The 20194-nt window shown below is 43.8% G+C and overlaps 3 protein-coding genes across 5 annotated transcripts; 1 reads left to right on the plus strand and 2 right to left on the minus strand.

Moving 5' to 3' along the window:
- Window positions 1-165: 165 nt before the first annotated feature.
- Window positions 166-9273, minus strand: LOC112237779 (E3 ubiquitin-protein ligase CHIP-like). 3 transcript variants are annotated; one of them, XM_042313805.1, is made up of 8 exons: window positions 9134-9273; window positions 6873-7068; window positions 6448-6646; window positions 4935-5100; window positions 4017-4104; window positions 3078-3134; window positions 2424-2540; window positions 166-306 (listed from the first exon to the last, which is right to left on the minus strand). In XM_042313805.1, the coding sequence occupies exons 2-8, from the start codon at window positions 6984-6986 to the stop codon at window positions 181-183; spliced, it is 867 nt and encodes a 288-aa protein (XP_042169739.1). In that variant the 5' UTR covers window positions 6987-7068; window positions 9134-9273; the 3' UTR covers window positions 166-180. The 3 variants fall into 3 exon arrangements, with proteins under 3 accessions (XP_042169739.1, XP_042169740.1, XP_042169738.1); XM_042313806.1 differs by having other exon boundaries at window positions 6448-6643; window positions 6873-7072; XM_042313804.1 differs by having other exon boundaries at window positions 6873-7072.
- Window positions 9274-9474: 201 nt separating this feature from the next.
- Window positions 9475-10955, plus strand: LOC112237784 (TruB pseudouridine (psi) synthase family member 1). Its single transcript, XM_024406385.2, is given in 3 exon segments — window positions 9475-9607; window positions 9610-10101; window positions 10104-10955. Coding segments are annotated over 3 exon segments (897 nt in total). The 5' UTR covers window positions 9475-9522; the 3' UTR covers window positions 10424-10955.
- A 3214-nt stretch (window positions 10956-14169) lies between these two features.
- Window positions 14170-19542, minus strand: LOC121843924 (NACHT, LRR and PYD domains-containing protein 3-like). The gene is given in 9 exon segments (XM_042313807.1): window positions 14170-15321; window positions 15492-15538; window positions 15762-15908; window positions 16087-16428; window positions 16540-16917; window positions 16919-18315; window positions 18410-18443; window positions 18563-18600; window positions 19392-19542. Coding segments are annotated over 7 exon segments (2883 nt in total). The 5' UTR covers window positions 18434-18443; window positions 18563-18600; window positions 19392-19542; the 3' UTR covers window positions 14170-14773.
- Window positions 19543-20194: the final 652 nt, after the last annotated feature.

Raw genomic sequence — 20194 nt, forward strand, 5'->3', positions numbered from 1 at the left:
CTCCCTCCCTCCCCCTCCCTCCCCCCCCCCCCCCCTCCCCCCTCCCTCCCTCCCTCCCTCCCTCCCTCCCCCTCCTCAGTAGTCCTCCCCCCCTCCCTCCCTCCCTCCCTCCCTCTCCCTCCCTCCCTCCCTCCTTCAGTAGTCCTCCACCCATCCCTCCCCCCCCCTCCCTCCCTCCCTTCAGTAGTCCTCCACCCATCCATTCTCCATGATGAAAGCATCGATGACCTCTTTCATGGCCAGATTAGGGATCAGCTGGTCTTGAGTCAGAGGGCTGCGTGTCACCGGGTCAAAATGGCCCACTCGCTGCAAACATAAGAACAAAGACAGTTAGGATCCTATGGGAGACATAACACCTTAATAGCAGGGCTGAAAGTACATTTAATTTCTTCCTGGTACAGAACCTCCTGACCAACAGAATGTATGAGCCTGATCAGAGAATTACACTCCTCCCATCTTCTACACTGCTGCTACTCTGTTATTATCTATGCATCATCACTTAAATAACTCTACCGACATGTACATATTACCTCAATTACCTCGACACCGGTGCCCCCACACATTGACTCTGTACCGGTACCCCCTGTATATAGCCCCACTATTCCATGTGTAACTCTGTGTTGTTGTCTGTTCACACTGCTATGCTTTATCTTGGCCAGGTCGCAGTTGTAAATGAGAACTTGTTCTCAACTAGCTTACCTAGTTAAATAAAGGTGTTCTCAACTAGCCTACCTGGTTAAATAAAGGTGAAATAAAAAATAAATTGTTATTTACTGCTGCTCTTCAATTATTTGTTATTCTTATCTCTTACTTTTTTGTGTGGTATTTTCTTAGAACTGCATTGTTTGTTAAGGCCTTGTAAGTAAGCATTTCACTGTAAGGTCTACATCTGTTGTTTTGGTGGCAAATGTGATTTGATTTGAATCCCTATTAATTCAATAGCATCTCTTGGCCTAGTTGTAAAGATTTGTCATTTAATGTGTATGACCTTTTATTGTGGCATAAACACAAACAGTTATGATGTTTTCATCTGATTGTCAAGCCATCACTTGAAAAGGACTGCTTTACTAATAGGTTACCAGCCTGCGTTCATCCACTCACAGTATATTTCAGTTCCAGCCTCCAAACAGTGGTGAATGGAAAAAGCATCTAAAGTGACATTAGGACAGAAAGTCCCTGCTGAGAAAGTCTGATGACACTCATCTCTACTTTGTCATTAGGACAGAATGTATGTGTCCACTGCTGACCGCGCGTGTCTCGGTGTCGGCCACTCATCTCTACTTTGTCATTAGGACAGAATGTATGTGTCCACTGCTGACCGCGCGTGTCTCGGTGTCGGCCACTCATCTCTACTTTGGCAAAACGTCTGTGTTTTCGTCCAACCACGTCACATTTTGGGAGCCATTTTCATGTCTCAGACATGCTGTAATGATAGTGGTGTAATAGCATACCGTTCTTGACTTGTTTTAATTATTGTTGAGATAGGGTCATGTTTTACCGGAACAACGTACCCCCACTATATACTTTGCAGGGACACCGTACCGGACCATACCGCCTTACATTCACCCCTGCTTAATACTTAATTATACTACCACAAAAATGATGTGTAACTATTCTTTTACATGGGTTGTGGGAGGCAACATCCAGGTTGTTCCAGTTTTAACATGTCTGTACGTAACAGAATGTCAGTTTGGCATAGAGGAACTACTTCACTGCCTACATCAATACCAGATCACTACTTTATCCGCTTGAATACAATACTAAATAGTAGCTAGCAAGATGGCAATCACTGAGGTTATTTTTAATGAGTGCATTTCGCAAGTGTCTAGTTTGCATCAACTACCTCCACTAAAACCATTGCAAAGGTTTTGCCTTCAAATTTTGGTTTCAAATTATGACGTTCTGGCATGTCTGCCTCGTGATTTGCTGGGAGAGTTGTCTGTCTGAAGAGGACCCACCCCAGAATTTTTTTCTCCACCTTATCAAGTATGCCGTAAGAGCCCATCTTTCAAACCTGACCCAGTCACTGCTGTTGCCTAGGGTCAGGTTTGATGATGTCAGGTTTGATGAGGTTTAGGGTCAGGTTTGATGAGGTCAGGTTTGATGAGGTCAGGGTCAGGTTTGATGAGGTCAGGTTTGATGAGGTCAGGTTTGATGAGGTCAGGGTCAGGTTTGATGAGGTCAGGTTTGATGAGGTCAGTGCCAGGTTTGATGAGGTCAGGTTTGATGAGGTCAGGGTCAGGTTTGATGAGGTCAGGTTTGATGAGGTCAGGGTCAGGTTTGATGAGGTCAGGTTTGATGAGGTCAGGGTCAGGTTTGATGAGGTCAGGTTTGATGAGGTCAGGTTTGATGAGGTCAGGGTCAGGTTTGATGAGGTCAGGTTTGATGAGGTCAGGGTCAGGTTTGATGAGACTAATCCTTACCTGTAGGTGCTCCTCGATGTCTTTGCGGTCGTAAGTGATCCCACTGGGTGTAATGCAGGGCTCCCTCATCAACTCAAAGCTGATCTTTCCACACAGGTAGTCTGGGATCTCCCTCTTCTGTTAAACAAACAGAGATTATCACTAAATAGCCATGTTAGTACAGATGTATACTGTAGTTACATATTTTAGTGTCTTGTACATTCGAACCTGGTATTTGTTATTAAAGAAGGGTTTGGGTTCAGATTGTTTAAGGGTTTAGGAATAGAGAGTTGTTTCTAGTATGGTCAGAGTGATAGCCATGAAACACAAACCATTGATTATGTATGGGCTAGTGATGAGTTCCAAACCCCTAACCCCTACTCCACAGCAGACTAGCCGCTCCTCTAGATCTGAGAGGATTGGACAGGTGGAAGCAATTTGGAATCATTTTCAACCTAGCCAATCAGAAGACAAGATGAAACTTGTATTTATATCTCCCTATTACTCGCCTCCTTCTCAAAAAACATTGGATGGGAAGGTTAGAGGGGAGGGACCTCTGACCTTCTCATCCAATGGGTGTTCAGAGGCAAGGAAAGCAGAGAGGAAGAATCAAGGAAATGCAACAGAGATTCTCCCCCTGATCCTGTATCCAGCAGGAGGCAGTAGAGCACTCACCTTCCTCTTCTCATCCAGCTGAGAGAAGAGCTCCTCCATGTCTGACAGGTGCTTGTCCTGTAGAGAAATGTGACACCTAAATTAACATCACTTTATTCATCAATTATACACAAAGTCCAACCAAAATCTTACTTCCACTTTATCCCAACTCCTCCGAAAAACACACATACATGCAATAAGCTAGAGTAAGGCCAAACCCAATTTAAACAGGTTTAAAACATGTTCTGTTGCAGAGGCATCACGCCCATAGGGGACACAGGGGCACGTGCCCACTCAGATTTGTCCTGTAAAAAAAAAAATATATTTTTGTATATATACACACTACTAGCCACCTACCTTATAACTCGCTACCTATCATTTAAGTTAGAGTAGCTTGTCTAACTATCAGGCTGGCTTGTCTGCTGGTAAGGTTGGTAGACTAGAAAAGCAAGCAATTACTAAATGTACTGAATAACACTCACCTTCCTCTCAACCTTTTACTCAGATTTTAGCAGGGATGCAGAGAAGCATATTTATATATTTTATTTTACCACTAGTCAGGAGGATACAGGCAGCTCAAGAGTTATTCTTATCTTTGCAAAAAAATAAAAAATTGAAATAGAATTAAGCACAACTGCTAAATTCTCCTAAACCCCTCCAGACCACCCCCTGCCATCCTCACATACTTTGTGCCCACTAAGAGTTTTTGGGAGTGTAACACCCCTGTTCTGTTGCATATCCTTATGAGGGAAAAAAACAGATCTTGATTAGTAAGGTTGTGTTAACATGTCTTTGGTTTAGCCAATGAAAACCCCTAGTTGTTTAACCCTTTCTCGTAACCTAGGCTACGAGAGCATTCTAAACAGAATGTGGGTAAGTCCTTATTTTCCCATTGTTATTTGTTTATACCCTGCGTCTTTGGCGTTAGCTGGATGTTAGTACACTTGGTTTAGGACTCACGTGTTTGGAGGGGAACTTAGTGAGGTCGTGTCGGCTTCTGCATTCCTCCGACTTGGCGTCTTGTTCCTCTCTGCTGTCATCCAGTTCCCTGAGGATAGGACCAAAGTCATCAGCCAACCAACCACTTCAGCCAACCAAGGCTTAACTTACTGCAATATAAATGGATAGGATGGATTGTAGGCCTATAAATGGATGGGACTAACTGGTTTTACACACCAACCACAGTTGGTGAATTTTTTTACATTTTTTATTTAAAAAATATATTTAAAAAAAACTTTCCCAGAGTGACGCCAAGCAACATCAGGATAGTGGGTTTGATTCCCGGGACCACCGGGCATGAAAAGTATATGCCTGCATAACTGCTTTGGTTGAAAGCGTCTGCCAAATGGCATATATTATTATTATATTAATGCCCCCTACTGTAAGAGACGTTCTACCAACAAGGCTGGGAGAATGCAGTGGTTTCCCACTGACTAATGGGAATTGATTGCACAACACGTTTATGGTTGTTTCATTTCAACCTGAGTGTTGTGGAAAAACTAAATCAAAATGGCTATTCTCTGATTCACAAAGTGAATTCATGCTCTGTAAATCCCCCTCCCAAACCCTACAGTGTTCCCATCATGTGGCTGGAACAGATTCAGATGAGTCTCTATTGTCCTACAAGAGGAGAACCTTAGCTCACACATTATATATACACACAACACTGGAGGCTGCTGAGGGGAGGACGGGTCATAATAACAGCTGGAACGGTGTGATTGGAATGGCATCAAACAGGCTGGATACCATTCCATTAGACTCCATTCCAGCCACTAGACTCCACTCCAGCCACTACTATGAGCCGTCCACTGATACACAACATATATAGAACACACAGCCGGAAACAAACTATAGGTGAGCACAGAAAGAATCTCTCACCTCTCCTTCTCTGCCAGGATGAGTTTGGTGAGATAGGCGTGCAGCTCGTTCTCCTGGTTAATGCGCTTCTCCTCGATGCTGTTCCAGCGCTTCTTCTTGGCTATCCGGAGGGCACTGGGAATGTCGTCACCAAAGTTCAACCGTTGCTCTTTCGCCAGGTTATATGCTGAGGGCCAAATGAAGGACAACTATTATTATTAATGGTGAAAATTAAACTTTGCATTATAAATGAGCTGACTTAATCCAATGTCCTGTCATTACTTTTTATTAGGACTTAGGCAAGTAACTTATAAATATATTTTGATGTGTGTATCTAGACTCCCGAATGGGAGTGTGTCCGGGATGGGTGCATCTTGATATTCTTCCTCTCCTTACCTCAATAGTCTAGTAGCTTCCTCTCCTCACCTCAATAGTCTAGTAGCTTCCTCTCCTCAATAGTCTAGCCTCTCCTCAATAGTCTAGTAGCTTCCTCTCCTCTCCTCAATAGTCTAGTAGCTTCCTCTCCTCATCTCAATAGTCTAGTAGCTTCCTCTTCCTCATCTTAATAGTCTAGTAGCTTCTCTCATCTCAAAGTCTAGTAGCTTCCTCTCCTCATCTCAATAGTCTAGTAGCTTCCTCTCCTCAATTGTCTAGTAGCTTCCTCATCTCAAGTCTAGTAGTTTCCTCTCCTCGTCGCAATAGTCTAGTAGTGGCATCCCGGGTGGCGCAGTGGTTAAGGGCGCTGTACAGCAGCGCCAGCTGTGCCACCAGAGACTCTGGGTTCGCGCCTAGGCTCTGTCGTAACCGGCCGCGACCAGGAGGTCCGTGGGGCGATGCACAATTGGCCTAGCGTCGTCCGGGTTAGGCCGGTAGGGAAATCCTTGTCTCAACGCGCACCAGCGACTCCTGTGGCGGGCCGGGCGCAGTGCGCGCTAACCAAGGTTGCCAGGTGCACAGTGTTTCCTCTGACACATTGGTGCGGCTGGCTTCCGGGTTGGATGGCGCTGTGTTAAGAAGCAGTGCGGCTTGGTTGGGTTGTGTATCAGAGAACGCATGACTTTTAACCTTTGTCTCTCCCGAGCCTGTACGTGAGTTGTAGCGATGAGACAAGATAGTAGCTACTAAACAAATGGATACCATGAAATTGGGGGGAAAAAGGGGTAAAATTCAAAACAAAAAAATATATAGTCTAGTAGCTTCCTCTCCTCATCTCAATAGTCTAGTAGCTTCCTCTCCTCATCTCAATAGTCTAGTAGCTTCCTCTCCTCATCTCAATAGTCTAGTAGCTACCTCTTAATTTCCTCTCCTTAATCTACACCGATCTGAAATCCAAAGACTGGTTCACACTACCTGGTAGATGTATATTGGGAATTTCTTTTGACACTTGTCCAGTTCTTTAAAATGAGTACAGATGAAGGAGAGAAGACATGAGGCCTATGGGACAGGGGGACTACAGGATAGGAGGCCTATTTCGACTAGTGAGATGCACCCTCTGTGTCTGGACCCTTGATTGCCACCTTGATCCCCAGCCCACCTCTCTGCAGGTTGCCGATGGCTTCGTCGTAGTTCTCCATCTCCAGGTGACACTGACCCAGGAAGAAGAGGGCCTTGACTGACTGGGGGTCCAGCTCCAGCGCCTGCTTGCAGTCGGCCAGGGCCTTGTCGTGTTGCTGCAGCTTCACGTGGCACAGTGCCCGGTTGGTGTAGTACACAGACACTGAGGGGTTTCGCTTCTGGGGACAAACACATTATTCACTATTGCTATCCCCCTTCCTCACACCCTTATCCCATTCCTAAGTATGCCACGCTTGCACACGCACTCTTCGCTACAACCGATAGCTGACTTTCTATGTCTCGGAGTGAGGTTACTCATCATGCAAAGTTACAATTTGGGACACTACCTCAGTTCCACCCACACACTCCACACTCTCTCCCCTTCTCCCGAGGCCTTGTCCTTACGATGGCTTTGCTGTAGCAGGCGGCCGACTCCTGGTACTTGCGGCTGAGGAAGAGGCGGTTGCCCTGCTCCTTCCACTCCTGCGCTGAGACACTCTTCTCAGGGCTGCCCGCCATCTTGTCCGCCGGCCCCGCTGTGGCGGCGGCCTCTCCGCTCTGCTTCCCTATCCTGCTACCCGTGTCTCAGGCCGGGCTGCGGCTGGCTGGGGGGAGAATGCAGAAGTTCCAAGACATCAATAGTATGGGTGAGGGAAGCAGATGGAGGAGTTTCATTTGAGGGGTGTTGCTGGTCTACTACTATAAATAGTGATCAAATCAAATCAAAGTTTATTTGCCACATGTGCCGAATACAACAGGTGTAGGTAGACCTTACAGCGAAATGCTTACTTATAGGCTCTAACCAATAGTGCGGAAAAAAGGTGTGTGTGTGTAGGTAAATAAGGAAATATAGACACCAGTTAGTCAGGCTTATTGAGGTAGTATGTACATGTAGGTATGGTTAAAGTGACTATGCATATATGATGAACAGAGAGTAGCAGTAGCGTAAAAAGAGGGGTTGGCGGGTGGTGGGACACAATGCAGATAGCCCGGTTAGCCAATGAGCGAGAGCACTGGTTGGTCGGGCCAATTGAGGTAGTATGTACATGAACGTACTGTATAGTTAAAGTGACTATGCACATATGATCAACAGAGAGTAGCAGCAGCGTAAAAGAGGAGTTGGGAGGGGACACGATGCAAATAGTCCGGGTAACCATTTGATTACCTGTTTAGGAGTTTTATGGCTTGGGGGTGAAAACTGTTGAGAAGCCTTTTTGTCCTAGACTTGGCACTCCGGTACCGCTTGCCATGCGGTAGTAGAGAGAGCAGTCTATGACTGGGGTGGCTTGGGTCTTTGACAATTTTAGGGCCTTCCTCTGACACCGCCTGGTGTAGAGGTCCTGGATGGCAGGCAGCTTTGCCCCAGTGATGCACTGGGCCGTATGCACTACCCTCTGTAGTGCCTTGCGGTCGTAGGCCGAGCAATTGCCATACCAGGCAGTGATGCAACCGGTCAGGATGCTCTTGATGTTGCAGCTGTAGAACCTTTTGAGGATCTCAGGACCCATGCCAAATCTTTTCAGTTTCCTGAGGGTGAATAGGCTTTGTCGTACCCTCTTCACGACTGTCTTGGTGTGTTTGGACCATTCTAGTTTGTTGTTGATGTGGACACCAAGGAACTTGAAGCTCTCAACCTGCTCCACTACAGCCCTGTCGATGAGAATGGGGACGTGCTCAGTGCTCCTTTTCCTGTAGTCCACAATCATCTCCTTAGTCTTGGTTACGTTGAGGGATAGGTTGTTATTTTGGCACCACCCGGCCAGGTCTCTGACCTCCTCCCTATAGGCTGTCTCGTCGTTGTCGGTGATCAGGCCTACCACTGTTGTCATCAGCAAACTTAAGGATGGTGTTGGAGTCGTGCCTGGCCATGCAGTCGTGGGTGATCAGGGAGTACAGGAGGGGACTGAGCACGCACCCCTGGGAAGCTCCAGCGTGGCAGATGTGTTGCTACCTACCCTCACCGCCTGGGTCGGCCTGTCTGGAAGTCCATGATCCAGTTGCAGGGGGAGGTGTTTAGTCTCAGATTCCTTAGCTTAATGATGAGCTTTGAGGGGACTATGGTGTTGAACACTGAGCTGTAGTCAATGAACAGCATTCTCACATAGTTGTTCCTTTTGTCCAGGTGGGAAAGGACAGTGTGGAGTGCAATAGAGATTGCATCATCTGTGGATCTGTTTGGGCGGTATGCAAATTGGAGTGGGTCTAGGGTTTCTGGGATAATGGTGATAATGGTGTTGATGTGAGCCATTGCCAGCCTTTCAAAGCACTTGATGGCTATGGACTTGAGTGCTACGGGTCTGTAGTCATTTAGGGGTGTAGTCATTCAGGGGTGTTGCCAGTCTACTAGTACAAAAAGTGATTGAGGGGTGTTGCCGGTCTACTCTACTGTAAACAGTGATTGAGGGGTGTTGCCGGTCTACTCTAATGTAAACAGTGATTGAGGGGTGTTGCCGGTCTACTCTACTGTAAACAGTGATTGACTACTACAAACAGTGACTGTAGCTAATTTGTAGTTAACTAGCACAATGTTTGGATAAAACAGGGCCTAGCTTGCTACATCGTTTGATTTGACAGTTGCACTGAAGTAAAGATACAGGAAAAATAGTCCTCTGGCTAACTGGCAAGCTTCCAAATAGCTGCAAGCATAACGCTAGCTAGTCTGTTACCGTTTCGATGCCCTCCCCTCAGGTGTCAAGCGGCCTCTCCGACTTCGCTCTCGTCCTGGTTATGGCCTCCTCCCACACAGCTCGTCTGTCTACCTCTTCCAACGCAGACAATTGAATATTTTTGGAATATTACGTTAGCTAGCTAGCGAACTGCCTAACTATAACGAAAAGCACAGGTATCCAAACATGTGTATAATCAATGTATATTATTTGACCGAGTAGTCTGTATTATTATTTTAGGTGGGAGGACACGCTAGTGCGTAACCAGCTAACTAGCTAATGTTTTGATACATTTCTGGTAGTCATCGATGATGACGCATTTGTAAACGGAAGTGTTTTCAGTTAAACTTACGTCATCAAGTCGCGCCCCATTGTTTTGGAAAGCAAGCATGGCTGGTTCAGTAACTGGCGTAGCTGTGCCTAAACATTCTTTATCAAAACTACAATCTTTAAATGGACTTTTTGCCATTTATAAAAGGAAGGACCTACGTCTGCTGATGTTTTAAACTCATTAAAAGAGACACTCCTCAAAGAGGCCGGTGTGAAAGATCCTAATCCCAGAAAAAGGAAGAAGCAAGCTCTGAAAATGGGGCATGGCGGGACTCTGGACAGCGCAGCCTCTGGTGTGCTCGTTGTTGGGATTGGAAATGGAACAAAGATGCTTAGTACTATGCTTGCTGGTTCAAAGAAATACATGGCTGTTGGAGAGTTGGGAAAAGCAACAGACACCCTTGACGCCACAGGCAAGGTGGTTCATGAGAAGCTCTATGATCACATTACCAGGGAAGCCTTTGAGGAGAAGTTGAAGCAGTTCACTGGGGACATCATGCAGGTTCCTCCACTGTACTCTGCACTGAAGAAGGATGGCAAGCGTCTTTCTGTCCTGCTGAAACAAGGCCACGAGGTGGAAGCCAAACCTGCACGGCCGGTCACAGTGTATAACCTGTCGCTGCAGGACTTCACTCCCCCCTCTTCACTCTTGATGTTGAATGCGGTGGTGGATTTTATATCAGAAGCTTGGTGGACGACCTGGGAAAAGCGCTCTCGTCGTGTGCCCACGTGAGGAAGCTGATCCGGACCAAACAGGGTCAGTTTACCCTTGACGACCACACGCTGCAGGAGGAACACTGGACACTACAACACATCGTTCAGTCCATGCAGCCCTGTCCCGGGTCAGAGGTCACCAAGGAGGATGGCACAAAGCCAAGCCCAAACCTGGGGGTTAAACGGGCCCTGAATGCCCAGGTGAAGGGGGATAAGAATGGCAAAGATGAAAAGGGGGAGTTATAACCCCCCTCAAAGTCACAATGTCCCCTCTATATGAGAGTTTAAGGTGGCGTTTTGGTTCCCTGCCCCTTCCCGGAGGTGTGCACTTGTTCACTCCCTCTCATGCATGTAAAAGCATTGGTTTGGTGCAAGCATGGCTGGTGGGAATTTCCAACATATTCCTCATGCCGGTCGATTCTTTGGCGGAAGCCAGTTGAACCAGTCCCTGCACTGTTACATGCATCATCTTTGTTGATGTGTGTATTACTAGAATATGATATCGTCATTGGCATTGGCCGAAGACAATTGAATGTTTTTTGTTTTGTTTATAGATTAAATAATTTAGCATTTTTAAATATTGGTTTTATTTTCATGAATTGTCTTATTTTGTCATGCATTTTGAGGTTTTGTTTTGAATACTGTTCCAATCAAAGATCTCTACACCATCTAGTGTTGGCACAAGATAAGACATGGAAGCAACTTGAAATGTAACTCCCATTCCTTTGTAATTGACAGCAGTGCATGCCAGAATTAATAAACAACAAAAGTCTCCACATATTTTTGTAAATTTTTTTGCAGATGTTTTGTTGTAAACACAGATGGTGTTTCTCGTATTTAGGTCATTATAACCTAGTCATGTTTGGGTTTTCTTAGTATGTTCATTGGGCCCCCAAGAAGCCTTGCACATATGAAGTTGCTAGAGAGCACATTCAAATCCCCAATAAGACATTGGTTAAGTTCAATCCACTGTACATTTATTTGAGGAGACTACACTGAACAAAAATAAAAACAGTGTTGGTCCCATATTTCATGAGCTGAAATAAAAGATAGACATTTTCCATAAGCACAAAAAGCTTATTTCAGTCCAATTTTGTGCACACATTTGTTTACATCCCTGTTAGTCAGCATTTCTCCTTTGCCACGATAATCCATCCACCTGAAAGGTGTGGCATATCAAGAAGCTGATTAAACAGCATAATTACACAGGTGCACCTTGTGCTGGGGACACTAAAAGGCCACTAAAATGTGCAGTTTTGTCACACAACACAATGCCACAGCTTACTTAAGTTTTGAGGGAGTGTGCAATTGACATGCTGACTGTAGGAATGTCCACCAGAGAATGTAATGTTCATTTCTCTACCATAAGCTGCTTCCAATGTCGATTTAGAGAATTTGGCAGTCTGTCCAACCGGCCTCACAACCGCAGACCACTTCTAACCACGCCAGACAAGGAACACCACATCCGGCTTCTTCACCTGAGGAATCATCTGAGACCAGCCACCCAGACAGCTAATGAAACTGGGTTTGCACAACTGAAGAATTTTTGCACAAACTGTCAGAAACCGTCTCAGGGAAGCTCATCTGCGTGCTTGTCTTCCTCACCAGGGTCATGACCTGACTGTAGTTTGACGTCGTGACCAACTTCAGTGGGCAAATGCTCACCTTCGATTGCAACTGGTGTGCTGGAGAAGTGTGCTCTTCATGGATGAATCCCGTTTTCAACTGTACTGGGCAGATGGCACAGTGTGTATGGCGTCGTTTGGGGCGAGCAGGCTGCTTATGTCAATGTTGTGAACAGAGTGCCCCATGGTGGCGGTGGGGTTATGGTATGGGCATGGGCAGGCATAAACTATGGAAAATGAACACAATTGCATTTTATCTATGGCAATGTCAATGCAGAGATACCGTGATGAGATCCTGAGGCCCATTGTCATGCCATTCATCAGCCGCCATCACCTCATGTTTCAGCATGATAATGTATGGCCCCATGTCGCAAGGATCTATCTGTACACAATTCCTGGAAGCTGAAAATGTCCTAGATTTTCCCATGGCTTACATACTCACCAGAAATGTCACCCATTGAGCATGTTTGGGATGCCCTGGATCAACAAGTATGACAGCGTGTTCCAGTTCCCGCCAATATCCAGCAATTTCGCACAGCCATTGAAGAGGAGAGGCGGCAACGAGTGGGAACATGGACGAAAATGCACTTGCTGAATTGAGACTTAATGAATGAGACTCTTAATACACTGAACTAAAATCTAAACGCAAAATGCAACAATTTAAAAGATTTTACTGAGTTACAGTTAATATTAGGAAATCAGAGAATTTAAATGAATGAATTAGTCTCTAATCAATGGACTTTACATGACTGGGAAGACCGATATGTGTCTGTTGGTCACAGATAGCTTAAAGAAAAGGTCAGGGAGTGGATCAGAAAATCAGTCAGTATCTGGTGTGACCACCATTTGCCTCATGCAGTGTAACACATCTCCTTTGCGTAGAGTTGATCAGGCTGTTGATTGTAGCCTGCGGAATGCAACTATTTATTAAATCCATGTGGAGAAGGAGTCTCATTTCAGCAAGTGCATTTTCGTCCATGTTCCCACTCGTTGCCGCCTCTCCTCAAGAACTGTGTGGAGTGGTTGAAAAACGAGTTTTATTGACTCCAACCTACGTGTATGTAAACATCCGACTTAAACTGTAGAAACTACTACTGTAGATACTTCTACCCCCAAGCCATAAGACTGCTGAACAATTCATAAAATCGCCACCGGACAACTTACATTACCCCCCCCAGCCTGAATTAAACATTGTATTACAGCCGGATTAAATTGGGATTGTGTGTTACTGACCTACACACAATACCCCATAGTGTCAAAGTAGAATTTCGTTTTTATACATTTTGTTAAATTAATAAAATATGAAATGCTGAAATGTCAAGAGTCAATAAGTGTTCAACCCCTTTGTTATGGCAAAGCCTAAATCAGTTCAGGAGTAAACATGTACTTAACAAATCACATAAATTGCATGGACTCATTCTGTGTTCAATAATAGTGGTTAACATGATTTTTGAATGACTATCCCATCTCGGTATCCCACAGCTTGTCACCTGTAAGGTCCCTCAATCGAGCACAGATTCAACCACAAAAACCAGGGAGATGTTTCAATGCCTCACAAAGAAGGGCACAGATTGGTAGATGTGTAAAATGTGTTTTTTTTTTAAAAGCAGAAGCTGAATATCCCTTTTGGCATGGTGAAGTTATTAGGCTTTGGATGTTTTATAAATACACCTAGTTACTACAAAGATACAGGTGTCCTTCCAAACTCAGTTGCCGGAGAGGAAGGAAACTGCTCAGGGATTTCACAATGAGGCCTATGGAAATTTTAAAACAGTTAAGAGTTTAATGGTTTGATATGAGAGAACTGAGGATGGATAAACGACAAGGTAGTTACTCCACAACACTAACCTAAATGACAGAGTGGAAAGGAATCCTGTACAGAAGTAAAATATTCCAAAACATGCATCCTTTTTGCAACAAGGCACTTACGTAATACTGCAAAAAATGTGGCAAAGAACTGAACTGCTTGTCCTGAATACAAAGCACCATGTTTGGGGAAAATCCAACACCGCACATCACTGAGTACCTCTCTCCATATTTTCAAGCATGGTCGTGGCTGCATCATATTGGTATGCTTGTCATCGGAAAGGACTAGGGATTTTTTAGGATGACTAGGGATTTTTTATTAGGATGAAAACCAATGCAATACAGCTAAACATAGGCAAAAACCTGGTTCAGTCTGCTTTCCAAACAGACACTGGGAGATGAATTCACCTTTCAGCAGGACAATAACCTAAAACATTAAATGTTCCTGAGTGTACTAGTAACAGTTTTGACTTAAATCATTTTTAAAGATATATGGCAAGACTTGAAAATGTCTAGAAATGATCAACATCCAACTTGACAGAGCTTGAAGAATTTAAAGAATAATGGGCAAATATTGTACAATTCAGCGGTGTAAATCTCTTCGACTTACAGCTGTAATCGCTGCCAAAGGCGTTTCTAACATGTATTGACTCAGGGGTGTGAATACTTATATAGTCAAGATATATTCGTGTTTTATTTTGCATTTGTAATAAATGGTCTGAATTTCTACCACCTTGGTATTAGTTATATTTTATTATCATTGACCAAAAATAACAATTAAATCCAGTTTAATCCTACTTTTTAACACAACAAAAAGTGGAAAACGTCAAGGGGTGTGAACACTTTCTGAAGGCACAGACAAAGTTTTGTTCTACTGTTTGATCATTAGCCAGCTTTTGACATTCTTTTCAAATGAACTTATGGTCAGTATGGCTATACAGTATATAGGACATTATTTTACATTCTTTGTTCACAAAATATAACAAGAGGAATAAAGTGGAGATACAACATAACAGTATTGCAAACCCATGATCCATTCTGTTCTCAAGTATACTACATTAGCTTAGCACTTAAATATGACAACAAACTTTTCTATAAACGCCTCTCCCTCCCCACCCAGTGGCACATATACTTTCTGAAAGACAATGCTTAGATGTACTGTAGGCTACTTGACTATGAGAGAAATGGTTGATGTTGGGGATTGAAGTCTAAGCCCAAGATAAAGGGGCTCAGTGAATGTGGTGTGGAATGCGTACAGGTGGGTCAGTTTGTCAGACTCCGAGGAGATGTTGTAGAAGGACAGGATGCCGGCCGGCCAGTCCAGAAACACCCCTATTCTATAGGACTCATTTGATTTGATTTCAGGGAACCGTAAATTGTGAATAATTTTTTGATGCTGGGCATGGAACTTATCCTTTGAGGCGTACAAAGTCCAAGAAACAGCATTCTGTCCCAGCGTTACATTGTCACCGGCTCCTTTCCTCTCTAATCTCTTGTAGGCCATGCCTATATGTACGTCGTGTAGACACTCAACCTCCAGGTAATGACGCCCGCAGAGGCCCTCCTTGCACAGCACCTGGTTGCAGTTATCAAACCTCTCTTCGGTGAAGGGATAGTCCTGCTTCTTCCTCTGGTGGGTCACCTTCCTGTTCCACTCAGACAGGGACAGGAAACCATTTGCTGTGCTGGGGTCTAGTGTGACCTCAATGGCATCTGAAATTTGTAGATTAGAAGTTTCAGTTACCTGCTACACAAGCTTTGCTGTCACACTTGACACTATTATAAATTGGTACATAGTCCTCCTATATGCCAAATATTCTACAGAGATCAATGTGAATCACTGTGTTCATAAAGGTGAGAATGATAAATGGACATTTACTCACATTTCTGCAGACCCGGTTTATTCCTGCTCTCTCCTCCGTGGTCCATGCTGGAAAACACACAAAATAAAGAGGTATTAATGAAAGCCTGGAAATGCTCATACCACTCAGGGGATGCAGTATAATAACACTATGATGTAACAAGGATCATATCTACAAGGTTGAATTAGTTTAATTAAATAGTTTAATTGTTAAAGTTCTAATCTCTCTATGTTTAGCTCTACTCATTAATATTTTATTCAGAGACACGTATTTTTACTCAATCTAACTCACTTCAGCTGAAGCGGGAAATCCAATTCAACGGTTCTGAGGGGATTGTAGCTCAGATCCAGCTCTTTCATCTGGAGGCATGCTGACCTCAAAGCTATGGCCAGGACAGAGGACACATCCTCAGGTAATGTGATCAAACAGCCAGATAGCCTATAAATGAGAAGAGGAAAAATAATTATGGAAAGCATACAAATTTGTTTCACCATTAAAACTAGAAACATTGAACATTGAAGAGCCATCTATATCCATAGGTCAGCACAGTGATCAGCACAGAGATGAACCCCTGCAAAATGTGTCATTATCTTATTTGGTACTGATGTACATACCTCAGTGCTTGCAGCTTGCAACACTTGTGGAGGGCAAAAGCAAGCAACTCTGCCCCGGTTCCCCAAGGTCATTGCAGCTGAGGTCCAAGTTCAGGAGTTTTGAGGTGGGACAAGTCAGCACTTCGCAGATTGCCATGACACCGCCAACTCCCACATGATTGTGGCGTAGATTCAGGGTTTCCACCTTGCAGTTGGGGTTCCGCAGCCCACAGCAGAGTCGGATCACCCCTTCATCTCCCAGGTTGTTGTGTCCCAGGTCCAAGACTGTCAGGTGGGAATTCTCAGACTGAAGAACGGAGGCTACAGTTTTACACTCCAGTGCTGTGATGTCACAAAAGTTGAGTCTGTGAAAAAAATTGAGTTCTTAATTTCCATTCAACTTATACTGTACGTAAAAAAATTAAAATGTACTTGTGCGATGTAAACATGCTACACAAATAGTGAGTGATACTTACAACGCTCTGGTGCAAGACAGCAAAGCAGGAGTCAGTCTGCGAAAAGCTTCCTCAGATGTTTTGTTATTCCTGAAGTCAAACTCTTCAGGCTTCTCTGACATAATGAACATATATGCCAGGAGAGAACACTGAAATGGAGTTGGCTGTGTGTCAGAAGGCGAGACTTGGTTGTTGTTGTCATTCTGTAGAATGGTGCGGTCCTTCAGCTGAAGCAGACAGTGGATCAAGTTGATGCATCTCTCTGGAGAGAGGTCCTTCCTTTTCAACATCTTGATATATCCGATTAACTTTTTGTTGCATTCTGAACCACTGGTTGTTTTTCCCAGAATGTCTTGAAGGATTGCCCGGCTGGAGTCGTGAGAAATCCCAAGAAGGAAGCGCGAAAAGGTCCAGGTGTCCATTTTTACTATCTAATGCCCTGTCCAGAGCACCTTTGAGAAAATCTAACAAAGTGCACCCTTTCCTCTTTTTGATGAAGGCTTTCACTGAGTCAATCCTACCATTTACAAATTCATGAAATGCGTACAGCGCAGCAAAGAACTCCTGAACACTTAAGTGAACAAAACAATACACTTTCTTTGGATACAGTCCATTCTCTAATTCAACAAGTTCTGTACACAGGCCAGGGCATGTAGCAGCTTCCATGACACTAATGCCACAGTTTGTCAAGTCCTGTTCTGTAAAGAGCACGTTTTGACTGTCCAGGTTCTGATACGCTAGCTTTCCCAATTTCACAATGATGTCTTTGTTTGACATCAAAGAAAGTTGTTTCCCCTGTGTTGGTCCATGCTTCTCGAAACTGATACTTGTTTGGATCTTAATGTAATGCATGTACATTTCAGAGAGGGTTGTGGGCAAAGATCGAGGCTTTGACCCACTATTGCTGTCTTTACTCAGTATATCCTGAAGCACAGTTACTGCCATCCAGCAGAACACCGGTACATGGCACATGATGTAGAGGCTCCGGGTTGCTTTTATGTCTGAGATGATGCGGCTGGCCATCTCTGGATCTCTGATGTGTTTTCTGAAGTACTCGTCCTTTTGAGCATCATTGAACCCTCTGATCTCTGTAACTCGATGACAATACTCTCTGGGGATCTGATTGGCCGCTACTGGACGGGAGGTTATCCAGAGGAGAGCCCCAGGGAGAAGACGGCCAGTGATGAGGTTTGTAAGCAAAACGTCCAGTGAAGCAGACTCAGACACATCAGATATCAGCCTGTTTTCAATTTCATCAAACTCTAGTGGCAGTTGGCTCTCATCCAGGCCATCAAGGATGAACAAAACCTTATGTTCATCATACATCTTCCTAACGTTTATGTCTTTAAGTTCAGGGTAGAAGAGCTGAAGAAGTTCATGCAGACTGTACGGGCCTTTTCTCAAATTCAGCTTCCGGAAAGATAGGAGGAATAGAAAATCTAGATCTTGATTTTCTTTTCCATTTGCCCAGTCCAAGTTGAGCTTCTGAGCTGCCACAGTTTTCCCAATGCCAGCGATTCCCTTTGTCATCACACATCTGATAGTTTCGTCTTCGGCAGGCTTGAAGAGATCTTGGCATTTTATGACAGACGCCTCAGAGTAGTCTTTGAGGTGTGCCGTCTCGGCCTGCCACACCTCGTGTTCCTTATTGATGCTGGTAGAATCACAGGTGACAATGTACAACTCTGTGTAGACCTTGTTAAGAACTGATGTGCTTTGGGTTTCAATACCCTCTAGTATGGTTTTCAGACTTAATCTTCTGGTGTTTTTTGATCTCGTCTCTGATGTGAAGGATGTCTTCAAAAGAGCAAAATAAATAAATATGAAAGTGTTATTTTGGGTGAAATTAGTCTGTTTTTCTGCTCTGGGATAACAACTGAATTGGACTTACTCTGTTTCTCCTTGCTCTGGTCATAAACTGGCACCTACAGGAATTAGCAAAACAGACATTTAGATTTCAAATACAGTGTTTCAATAACAGAGTTAATGCTGGCAACAGTCCATAATCTTCTAAAGATTGTCTATAAGAAATCCCTTTCATTACCTGCTGGTCAATCATCTCCCCTCCAGGGTGCACAGGGCCTAGAGATAAAATACATGTCATAAACATCACAATAAACTAGGATAGAAGAGCAACATACAAAGATGTATACAATTTATAAACTAGGATAGAAGAGCAACATACAAAGATGTATACAATTTATAAACTAGGATAGAAGAGCAACATACAAAGATGTATACAATTTATAAACTAGGATAGAAGAGCAACATACAAAGATGTATACAATTTATAAACTAGGATAGAAGAGCAACATACAAAGATGTATACAATTTATAAACTAGGATAGAAGAGCAACATACAAAGATGTATACAATTTATAAACTAGGATAGAAGAGCAACATACAAAGATGTATACAATTTATAAACTAGGATAGAAGAGCAACATACAAAGATGTATGCAATTTATAAACTAGGATAGAAGAGCAACATACAAAGATGTATGCAATTTATAAACTAGGATAGAAGAGCAACATACAAAGATGTATGCAATTTATAAACTAGGATAGAAGAGCAACATACAAAGATGTATGCAATTTATAAACTAGGATAGAAGAGCAACATACAAAGATGTATGCAATTTATAAACTAGGATAGAAGAGCAACATACAAAGATGTATGCAATTTATAAACTAGGATAGAAGAGCAACATACAAAGATGTATGCAATTTATAAACTAGGATAGAAGAGCAACATACAAAGATGTATGCAATTTATAAACTAGGATAGAAGAGCAACTTACAAAGATGTATACCATTTATAAAACAGTGATCCACACATGTTTTGCCCCAAAAGTCCTGACACCTTCTCTCACCATAAATATTTGTGGTACAATTGAAATGCAAGTCCTTTCCAACTGAACACCTTGTTAGCATTGGTGCATTAACGTTGCTTCCATTAGTTGCGGTGTTTGAACACCGAGCGCCACTTGGCATTGCGTCGAGTGGTCCTCCAGCGTGGTTGGCCTTAGACAGAGATGTCACATCCATCACAGGGAAAGAAACAATAACATATTAGCCTCGTCACCCCATACCATAGAGATGTACTAGACAGCTCATCTTCTATCTTCAGCAATGGCCACTTCTGTGACAACAAGGCCAGAGCCATTGCGGGTTCTTTACTTCTATGAGTTTAGTGACACTTCATAAATGAACTGAATAGGATCATACCACCACCTACTGTGCTAAAGTGTAGCTGCATACTGTGCTGCAGTGTGTTTAGTCTAAACAGGAACAGAGACAAGGTTGGTGATTTACTGCCACCTACAGTTAGAATGTTCACGCAGCAGTATAATTAATTGGCTGATCCCTCCTGCTGACCTGAATGGAATTCTGTGATCCCTCCTGCTGACCTGAATGGAATTCTGTGATGCCTCCTGCTGACCTGAATGGAATTCTGTGATGCCTCCTGCTGACCTGAATGGAATTCTGTGATCCCTCCTGCTGACCTGAATGGAATTCTGTGATCCCTCCTGCTGACCTGAATGGAATTCTGTGATCCCTCCTGCTGACCTGAATGGAATTCTGTGATGCCTCCTGCTGACCTGAATGGAATTCTGTGATCCTTCCTGCTGACCTGAATGGAATTCTGTGATGCCTCCTGCTGACCTGAATGGAA

Source organism: Oncorhynchus tshawytscha, unplaced genomic scaffold (assembly GCF_018296145.1).
Source record: "Oncorhynchus tshawytscha isolate Ot180627B unplaced genomic scaffold, Otsh_v2.0 Un_contig_5651_pilon_pilon, whole genome shotgun sequence".
Lineage (NCBI taxonomy): Eukaryota > Metazoa > Chordata > Actinopteri > Salmoniformes > Salmonidae > Oncorhynchus > Oncorhynchus tshawytscha.

Excerpts from the sequence above, each read along its gene's own strand:
- LOC112237779 (XM_042313805.1), bottom strand. The coding sequence starts at position 6,986 with ATGGCGGGCAGCCCTGAGAAGAGTGTCTCAGCGCAGGAGTGGAAGGAG. Across the intron at positions 6,647-6,872 it reads CCTGCTACAGCAAAGCCATC|AAGCGAAACCCCTCAGTGTC; the intron begins GTAAGGACAAGG and ends GTTTGTCCCCAG. Across the intron at positions 4,105-4,934 it reads ATCCTGGCAGAGAAGGAGAG|GGAACTGGATGACAGCAGAG; the intron begins GTGAGAGATTCT and ends TCCTATCCTCAG.